The sequence below is a fragment of the Limulus polyphemus genome, unplaced genomic scaffold, assembly GCF_000517525.1.
Source record: "Limulus polyphemus unplaced genomic scaffold, Limulus_polyphemus-2.1.2 Scaffold106, whole genome shotgun sequence".
NCBI lineage: Eukaryota > Metazoa > Arthropoda > Merostomata > Xiphosura > Limulidae > Limulus > Limulus polyphemus.
Genome location: NW_013665716.1, coordinates 1,073,529 through 1,084,509, shown reverse-complemented (window position 1 = coordinate 1,084,509; position 10,981 = coordinate 1,073,529). Strand labels below are relative to the sequence as shown.

The 10,981-nt window shown below is 32.0% G+C and overlaps 1 protein-coding gene across 1 annotated transcript in view; it reads left to right on the top strand.

Moving 5' to 3' along the window:
- LOC106470588 (SNF-related serine/threonine-protein kinase-like) overlaps window positions 1–10,331 on the top strand; it is a 21,394-nt gene extending 11,063 nt beyond the window's left edge. The window contains exons 2-5 of the mRNA XM_013931155.2: window positions 1,822–1,963; window positions 2,643–2,852; window positions 3,536–3,682; window positions 5,361–10,331. Coding sequence (XP_013786609.2) covers window positions 1,822–1,963; window positions 2,643–2,852; window positions 3,536–3,682; window positions 5,361–6,894 — 2,033 coding nt within the window. The 3' untranslated portion in view covers window positions 6,895–10,331. The remainder of the gene's footprint in view (window positions 1–1,821; window positions 1,964–2,642; window positions 2,853–3,535; window positions 3,683–5,360) is intronic.
- Window positions 10,332–10,981: the final 650 nt, after the last annotated feature.

The following is a 10,981-nucleotide window of genomic DNA, read 5'->3' as shown; positions in this document are numbered from 1 at the left end:
CTATTCATGAATTTATGTCATTAAGTTTGGTATCAAACTCTATATTATAATTCAAATTTTAGTACTATACATTACTCAATTTCTTAATTTTAAAACTCAGATAAACATCGATTTTTGCGTGTCACATGGTATGTTGAATGGAGCACTGGTTCAAGTTAGATGTTTGTGAAGTCAAAATACTAAGTCTATAGTTTTGTATGAATTAGAAACTTAAATTACCAATATTGACAAGATAGAAAATAAAATATGAATGTATTATCTTTTCTATTTACTAAGATACTGCTCATATAATAAATCAAACACAGTGGCACCTCAACTACTTCTTTCCATTTTTACAATCAGTCCCTTATATACACTTACTTCTATATATGACATGAACAACCAATCGGAAGCTCAGAATGTCCCCTAGTGGCTTTCTTAGCCATTTTAATGGGCTTGGGTGCCATTGTTTTTCTTTTGAACCAATATTTCAAAGAGGTGGGGTGTGTCTTTAGTCTGCTCAAAATTTCATATTTTTTTTAAACTAAAATACACCTTAGTTACTAAGCTTGATAAATTATAGTGGAATTCTGTGGTATTGATGTAGTAATTTATGATTTCTTAGTTATTCAAATGTATATATAAAACCTAAAAAAAATTTGTTTCATATATCCTCCACGTGCAAACTTTTTAAAGGCTTAGCAACCTACATCAAGCAGCAACCGAGTACAAAGGTCGTAACTAAAAGAGATAATTGTTTGTATTACTTCTTTAGTTACTATTCTATGTTTTAAGAAAAATAAGTTTAAGAACTTATTTCAAAAAAGCAATAGTCTATATACATATATAATGTATAATCATTGAAATGTGACTGTATTTTACAAAATACTTTGTACAAGTTACTTTGTACAGACCAAAGGTCAGTTTTATGTTATTGGATATAGTAACATAATTGCATGTGTGCCACATCATTGTAACTTCCCTATTGTTAGCTAGGCATGGCTGAAAGGTCAATATAATAAATATATATAAATGTATAATGTTACAAGATATATGCTATTTAGTCTAAACATTTATGTTTTTCTGTTATAATTTGTGTTTATTTTAGAATGAAAGAGGTATAATTTATATTTATTTCCTAATTTTTTATGGTGGTAACAAGATCGATCAAATCTACCAAACCCGTACAGAGATTAATTACTGAAAATAACAGTTTTTTCTTAAGAAACATTTGATAACTATCTGGACATTATAGAGATTTTGCATGTGAAATTTGAAAGTTTTCTGATGCATAAAAGTATTTTTAATCTTAAAATGAAAATTACTTTGCATGTTAGATAGGCAACATGCAAAAAAGAAAAAAAAAGACATGAAAAAAACATTGCTTTACAAACCCTAAAACTCAGTAATAAAATATAAATATTTTGCATATGAAATCATTGATAATGTACCAAATCTTGTTAACATTCACTTACTAATTTAAAAACTATACCAAATACAAAATGGTTACAAGGTCAGTCCCAGGGATCAAGCCCGTGCTGAAAGAGTTAACAGACAGACTGTGAGAAAGCATTGTTTCATGTTATCTAAACATTTGCCCAAAGGCCGATTCTGTTATTTACACAAGAAATTCTAATTTTATTATACAATAAATAATGTAATGCTGATATGTTATTAAAATACACATTCTAACTTAATTGTTGGTTTAAGCATACTATACAAAGGTCTTGGATTTTAACTGATAAGATCAGAACATTACATTAGTGTACAAATTAGGAGGCTGTTATATAAACATATTTCTCTCACGCTCATTAACTGGTAGGCTTCTTCTCTTCACTCCAGATGTGTGGAGCTTGGGTGTAATTCTGTACATGTTGGTGTGTGGCTATGCTCCCTTCCAGGAAGTCAATGATAGTGAGACACTGACGATGATAATGGATTGTAAATACACAATACCAAGCCATGTGTCCAAAGGATGCAGAAAGTAAGTGTAATTAATAAAATTATTCTGATTTTAGTAATACAATTTTAATAGGTTAAGGAAGACTGTCTTCTGTATAATTAAGATAAAGTCTTTTTATCTCTCTAATTTTTGTGGACTTAAGATCATTGAAAAATGTGTAATAAAGAACACAAGATGAGATTCAATAGATACATTTACTTGTGGGTTAAGGTTTAGCATGCTTGTATTTTCACTTTCATAGAGAGTACTTGGATGAAAATGGACTAGTATCAATCTTCTGTTAAAGACATTCACTCGCATCAGTGCTCTGTAATAAGTTGTTGTGTACATTTCCTTAATTAACTAGTGTTATAACATTTTACTACACACCTTGGCAAAGTAGTTACTTCTCCAGGATTATCTTTTAATTCAAATCAAGGTTTGTACAAAAAATACATGCATGCTACAAACATATGCCAATTAGAGCTTGTACAGAAGATGTGTCAGATAAAACACAAGTGGCACAGGAATTTTTAAATCAAGAAGTCAAATATTGTACTAGATATTTGAAGCGTGTATGTGATTTTACTTTTACAGTATACTAAGAAGTGATTTTTTGTAATAGGAATTTGGTTCAGTATTTAGTTGGGTTTTGACATCACAATAATGCACTGCTTGTTTTTTTTGTTTTTTTATTATTATTATTCCTTGATGGTGATAGTTTAATAGCAAGTATGTTGGTGCGAGATCCTGAACAGCGGGCTGCATTAGAAGAGATTGCTAACAATAGTTGGTTTACTTCTGAGGATCTCATACAGCCAGCTGACTATCTACCCTTAATTTCTCGTGAACACCTCTCCGAAGAGGATCATGCATACATCATCCAAAAGTTAGTAAAGGGCAATATTGCTACAAAGGAGGAGATCCTAGAGTAAGTTCCCTATATCTTGTACTTAAACATTTAATATATTGAACTAAAAGAGTTATCAATAATAAAAAAAGGTTAACAGGGTTTAAGCAATGTTACTTCTGCTATATGTCATATACAGGATGCCACAACTTTACCAAGTCAGCTAAAGTACTGTCCCAGTGGCTCCTCCTTGTGAGTGGCTAGCTTAGAATAAAGCCCTGAAAATAAAGATATATTTGAAAAAAATATTTGAGCACAACTTACAAACTAAACAAGAAAGCACAAAATTTGACAAATAACCTAAATGATAATTCATTTCTAAGCATGAATCAAAACTACAGATAAGTATCTGTGTATTTAGAATTATTTTAAAAATATCAGCAAAGGGTCATAGTTTGTTTATAAGGTCAATGGAGAATGAAAAAAAAAAGACTATCAAAGTTCAAAATATTTTGCACAGCATTAAGCCAGAAAGCACCCAGTAATTGATTTTTATATAAATAATCATAACCATTTCTGATCTGAAGTACATTCATAACCAATATCATGTATTTAAACATAACTTTAACCACATTTCATAACTCTGCTATTTTTGTTATTAATTTGTAAAATTTTATAAGACACTTTAATAATTATTTTTTGACTGTCATTGTTGTATCTTGTTTTTTAGAATAGTATTTTTCTTTTGGTCATGGACTGTTTAGAGCATTACAAAAGAATGAATACAACCACATCACTGCCACATACTTTTTGTTGGCGGAGAGAAAATTACGGGGGCAGCGACAAGAGAAGGCCCAGAAGATAAGCAGAAGTTCTAGAGTTGATCTGTCACCATTAGCCATAACATCAAAGTAGGATGTTGTTTTTATTCCATATACTGAAGCGATAATACCCAACAACAACAAAAAAAAGAAACAGAAAATAAGTTTTGTTAATTCATTCTGAAGGTTCAAGTCTTTCAAACTTTTTACCACATTCATCTATTGTGAAAAAGCCTGAAAGTGAAGTTTAATCTTTTAAAGATTTGTACTGATTTATAATTAACTTTTTCCTAAAGTAGAATTTTACGTTATACTTCAAGATACCTACTAAATATTTTGCTTATGTATTAAATGTGGTTATTTTCAAAATAGTTGTTACTTAAACCAACAATGGATATTCTTTCAAATAACCTTATAGCACATACACATGCACACCCACACACATTCTAAGAACTTATGAGTGAGAGCAAAGAAGAATATATTATGTCAACCCCACTGCATCTGCTATATCCAGTGCCAATGAGGCTTTTCACCCAATATCACAGCTCATCAGGCTGACTAGGATATAAAAGATATAATAGTGGTATAGGTGCTGTATTCATGAACAACAATTGTTATGGTGCAAACTAGATAAAGAAGTTAATTGTAATTATTATCAAATTTATTTAAGCGATTAACTAATCAGAATTTTATGGTATAGATTGGTAAAATATTTGTTATATTTAACACCAATTATTTATTTATTATTTTTATTTGAATTAACTTACTATTGTTAAGAACTGGCAAACAAGTAAACTAGTCTTCTATTTCCTGAAGTGGGTCAAGCAACCATGGCATCAACAGGAGTAAATTACATTTGTAATTCTAAGAATTTATGAGTGAAAGCAAAGAAAAATATGTATAATATGTCAACCATATTACATTTGCCATATCCAGTGCCTATGAGTCCTTTGGCCTAATGCCAGGGCTAATCAGGCTAGCTGGTATACAACACACATATATGTTGTTATGGAGATAAGTATGCTAATATTAGACGTGTATTTATATACACACACACGCTTCTCCTGAATTTGGCATTTCTTTAATCATCGAAACTACATTAACAGTGTAATAAACCTTAAGAGTGACTTATTTACCATCGTCTATTGTTATAAAACTGGGGGCAAATTTCTAGATGAGAGGGAAAAACAGTACTCTGATTTCAAGTGGCAGTTCTTGCTTGACCATTTGGTCATGAAAAACAATTAAATCAAAAGGTATGTAGACTAATATCATTCTGTGATTGGTCCTTAATGACACTGTTACCAAATCATCAAATATGCTTGATGTCTCAATATATATGAAACTGTAAATCCAGACTCATGGGATTAGTTTAGTTATTCTGCATTGCTAAAAATGTTAATGAACTTTCAGTGATGCGACACAGATTTACTGGAAAATGTAAGGGGCATTTAGTTGTATATTATACAAACTTGTCAGATATTGTTGATAGACATTGAATTCTGTATGATAGAAGCCTACAGGAAACTAATAATGGCCATTCTAAACCTGGTCACTGTAAGATACAAATATGCAGCTACAGGCTACATGTTGTGAACTGACTCTTTTGTGTTATATATAAAGTAAGCTTACAAAACATATGAATTTTCCATATTAAACAATATGGGTAGCTTATTATTTCAGATTTAGATTGTGTCATTTTAATCCAGTAAACTACAGCTAGGACTATTTAATGAAGTTTAAATGTGTTTTTTTTTTCTATCTGCAGAATTGCGAGTGATTATTCACCATCTCAGGAAAAATGTGATCCTGTGCTTCAGAATTTAATATCACCTCGAGTGATAGTGAAACCACAGGATTCAAATAACTTCCTTGATCATTCAAACTTCTCATCTACTGTTTCTCAGAATGGTCAGTCCTATCTGTCAAAAGCACGTAAGTGTAGTGTGGTGCGTGAAGAGGATGATAGTGGTAGCTCAGTAAAGTTGTCATCTGCTGAAGTTTCATCAACCAATAACAAAGACAAATTTGACATTCCTGTACTTCATGAGTTTGGGTCTCTGGACACTTCTATTCAAAAATCAGTTATGCAACGTCCAAAGTTTCCTCTTCTTTTCCATAGCAACAGTGTAAAGTCTGCCACAGTAAACCCAAAAATATCTCCAGGAAAACAATCTCCAGTTTTGACATTTCCAAATCAGAAGTTTAAAACCCTACCATCTCCTGCACGAGGACTACATGCTGTGAAAAGTTCTCCCCAGTTGCTTCTAAGTGAAATAGATGAAGAAGTGGCATCAGATACTGAACCATCTCCAAAAACTCATTGTTCCAAACACTCTCGAAAACACCTTTCCAGTGGAAAACACAGTCCTCGCTCTATGCTGGCACATGCAGTGTTGCGTCTAATGGGTCAGAGACAGAAAATGGGAAGATCTCGAACAACTAGTTGCAGTAGTTCGGAGGCCAGTGATGATGATGGTGAAGGACTTAAACGGAAGATGGGGAAATTAAAGAGTTCAGGAAGACGAGATAGTAGTGAAGACCGTACAGGTGGGCAGGGTGAAGGGTGTGGAGGATCAGGGCAGTCTGGGCTTGGAGGAGGAACATCTCAAGGTAATATGAGTGGAGGAGGTGGTGGTCAGAGCTCTATAAATAACAAATCAGATAAGAATAACACACACAGTAGTAAATCACACAAACAGCAAGGTCAAGCAGTAGAAGATTCCACCCTTACTGTACAACCTTCCCCCATTAGCAGTACAGTACTTTCAACAGACAGCACTGATAGCTTAGACCTAGAGCAGTGTCTCACCAGTTCCATTTCTTGTGATGATCTGTGTGTTAATTTTTCTCCTAACAACCAGCAGATGACTTCAGAAGCTGCAAAGTTTCAAGATGAGTCTCTGCACACTCAAGAAAAGAAATCAATATTTTCTGTCCAAGAAGATTCAGACAACTTCCTTCTCAAGGAAACTTTTAAGTTCACTAATCCCTCCAATAAAATTCCTTTCAGTTTAAGCTTAAACAGTGGCTTTACCTTACTTCAACAAATAGAAAATCTTCCTTTGTACAACAAAAACAGCAGTAAACTGGGAAAGAAAGATCAAGGGCATCGACTAAAAAGCATAACGCATGGACTGACACATCTAGTACATTCTGCAACTAAGCTTGATATCAGCCAAAATGGCTGGAAGCGTCACGGTCGCTCTAAGAGTGCAACCAGAATCATTCAACCTTTTGGAAATGAACGCCAAGTTGTTGTAAATGTAAAGTTGGCTTCTAGGTGCTGTACACTGTGTTGATGGCTAAATATCTGTAGTAACCATGAAGAGGTTATACTAATATAGTTCCCCTTTTTTGGCCCAGAGTAATATCACAATACTTTTGGAGTATTTATTGTATCAAAGATCAAAAGTGAAGTGTATCTGTTTTATAAAACACACAAATTTCAGTAACCACAAGGAGGAGAGTTTGCACCAGCAGAAATTTCTCTGGGCCTATGTAAATAGAATAAGTTTTCTGTTGATCATTCATCAGTGTAATTGTTTGGTATTAAGATACTTGTCTACCTTTTCAACCATGTTAACATAAGTTTGATATTAACTTTTAATAATAGATTTTATCTTCCATTTTAATATTTGTTCACAATTTTACATAACAAGGAAAACAGTTGTACATTCTTAAATTTACATAAAAAACAGACGTGTGAATACATACTACATGTGCATAACCTCGCTTTGCTAAGCTGTTTAACTTTTTTTTTCATTGTAAGTTGGTATGTATGAGGCCTTTATTTGCACCACCTTATTTTTTTAGTTTTACAATTGTTTTAATGCTTCCATGTCTAGTTAGAAGATTACTCCCCCTACACATTTGAGATTTTAAAACAGTGTTCATACCTTTGTTATATAGTAAAGTACAAAACATTTCTTCCACGCTTTTAACTAAAAGCATATACAAGGTTTGAAATTGGCATTTTTATTTTGCAATTACTGTTGGTCTGGTTATTTGGAAACTTTGCAGGATCTTAACCATATTACTATTTTGCCTAGAAATACATCTTAAAAACACAAATCACAGAAACAGTGTAACAAAATTCTAAGAAGAAATCGATGAAAACTCTGAAATGACACAAAAAAATAAAGCAGGAATTGTTTGAAACTGCAACTTATTGTTGTCCTATTCCAGATGACATTTACTTGCTCATAATTTGAATTGCATATTTCCAACACTTATAATGAGTATATTGCTCTGCAAGTGCTTTTAAAATTTTTAAAAGACTGTGCAAGTTTACTTGTGAGAAATCCTTGACTTAAAGTCTGAAAAACAAAAAATACTAACATTTAAGACAAAGTAATTTTCTCAATGTTATTAATCAAATTGTATGATGTTTGTTAAACTTTGTCAGTACTCTCAGCCTGCAGAGATTGTACATTCAGTGATTATTTACTGTTAAAACCCAGCTAATGGATTGTACCAATATGGAGATTATATTTTGGTATGTTAGTCTTACTCTTATCCAAAGGCCTCCATGTTTGTGAGATGCTGTGATAATGGTATTCCAAAATCTGGCTAGTTTTTCATCTTAGTAAATAATATTTAATTTTTTAAAGGAAGTTTAAAAAGATTTGTGTATCTACAATTTAATGTTTTTATTATTATTTATTGTCCTATGCAGGTAGCTCTTAAAACAGTTTGTTTGCTGAACCTACTTGTGTATTGAATATTCTTGCTAGACATTATGAAATGAATTCAACATGATTGTTAAACAATACTTGCTTCCTCTAAGGTTTACCATTCAATTTTATTTTATAAAGCTGAGCCTTCTTTTGATAATGTAATAAGTTAAGAGTAGTAGTATTGCTCTTTAATGTTATATGCAGCATTATTATACTTTTATATATGTTTCTGTGGGACAATGCAACAACTTTTATTAAAGCAGCACTGGACACTTTCATACTGTAACACCTCAAAATATAATAATGAAAAAAAAAGTATAAAAAAAAACAGTATCATAAGGCCCCACACAACTTCTTGTGCTTTTCATTAACAAACAAATAGCCCCTGAGCCAAGTCATTTGATATTTTAGTGGACTCTGAATTTTTACTGAATGATTCAGCTTAATTTCAAGCTCTGATATGTCATCATGACAATACAAAATTCTTGGAATTTCAGAACAGCAGGGTTAGTTCTCATCTAGTCAGCTTCAAATTAAGGGGGTTAAGAATCACTATGAAAATATTTATTGTGCATGTATTCACAAAACTGCTAACTGAACTTAAGAGGAGCATTAGACAAGTTTTTAATTATTTTTTGTTACATAAAGCTTTTGGATCAAGTATAGAGAAGTTGTTCTCCAACACATACAGATGCTTGACTGCAAACTTGTTATAAAAATGTGCTTTTTATATTGTGATGCAAGATGGCTAAATATACTTGTTACAGGGACATATGCTTTGTATGATGTGATATGATGCAAGATGGCTAAGTATAGGCATGTTACACTGTCATGCATTTTTTTATGATGTGATTTATGACATATACATCTTGTAGGGGCACGTACTTGTTATATCATGATTTAATAGATGGCTAAATATAGACTTGTTACAGTAACATTTGCTTTGTACAATATGACTTAAAAGATGGCTAAATATACTTGTTACAGTAACATTTGCTTTGTACAATATGACTTAAAAGATGGCTAAATATACTTGTTACAGGAACATTTGCTTTGCACAATGTGATTTAATAGATGGCTAGATATAGACTTGTTACAGTAACATTTGCTTTGTACAATGTGACTTAAAAGACAGCTAAATATACTTGTTACAGGAACATTTGCTTTGTACAATATGACTTAAAAGATGGCTAAATATACTTGTTACAGGAACATTTGCTTTGCACAATGTGATTTAAAAGATGGCTAAATTGTTACAGAAATATTTTCTCTGTATAATGTGATTCAAAAGATGGCTAAATATAGCCTTGTTACAAGGGCATTTGCTTTTTATATGATTCAAGAGATGGCTAAATATAGACTTGTTATAGGGATATTTGCTTTTATATGATGTGATTCAAAAGATATGTAAGAATAGCCATTTTGTAGAGAAATCTAAGCCTTTGGTGATATTGTTAAAGAGATGTCTAACTAATAGTGTGTAAGAGACAACCTCTTTAATCTTCAAAGTATTAAGTTCTCTGGAGATAAAAATTTATCCAAGATTGTAATTTTAATAAGACCAGTTTTGTCCACATATACATATTGTAAGAAATTTGTTAAATACTTTTTATCCTAACCTGCAGTGTTGAGAATAGTTTGAAGTTAATTTTTGTTATACTTTCTTCATTCTGGAAAGCTTGCTTATTTACAAGTATTTTGTGTCATCATGGGGGAGGGGGAGTATCCAGTATTAACCAAAGTATGTTTATTTCATAATGTTCAATAGACAAGGTAATGTGCAGTAACTTGTACTCTAGATAGAAGTGACTTGTGCCTCTTGTATACTTTATTAGTTATGCTGTTATCATGTAGAGTTGATAAACAACTGCCTAGGGAACAAACCCTTACTGTCACGCATGCATTTTTACTGTAGCTAGAGAATAGAAAATGTTAACTTATATTATAGAATGTAGAAAATGTTGTACATTGCATTAATATATTGTTTTGATGTTTTCTATGTTTATTTATTGATATGGTGAGTTGTAAGGCTGCAATTGAATAAAAAAAGCTTGCTGAGATTTCATGTATGTGTGTATGCCTTCCTATACTTATTTTATGAAGTACAATATAAGTAATTTATTTGTTTTTTGTATTTTGCACAAAGCTACTCCAGGGCTATGTGCACAAGACATCCCTAGTTTTGAAGTGATAGACTGGATAGAAGGCAGCTAGTCAATACCATCCACTGCCAACTCTTTTACCAATAAAAAGTGAGATTAACTGTCACATTATAATGCCCCCAGCTGAAAGGGCAAGCATGTTTGATGATGGGACTCCATCTTATGACCCAAAGATTTCAAGTTGAGCTCCCTAACCTATAAGTAAATGTGAGAGGATACTAACCCAGTCATATAGCAAACATATATCCTTGTAGTAGCTTATGTCATTTCATCTGCAATGCCCTTTATAGTGACACCATAGAAATGGATCACAAAATCTTGATATTGTTTCAGCTAATATATGCTAAACAACATTAAAAGTCATGTAAAACATTATGAGATATGAAAAAATTAAACTATTTTTTTCTCATCAAGTACAAAGCTACCACAGGTATTGAAAACAGATTTTTAGCATTATGAGCCCACAGAATTTCTAATGAGCCATCAGGAGGCAGGTCAACTGTAAAATATATTAATATTATAAAGTACCATTCATTGTCCTTTCAAAA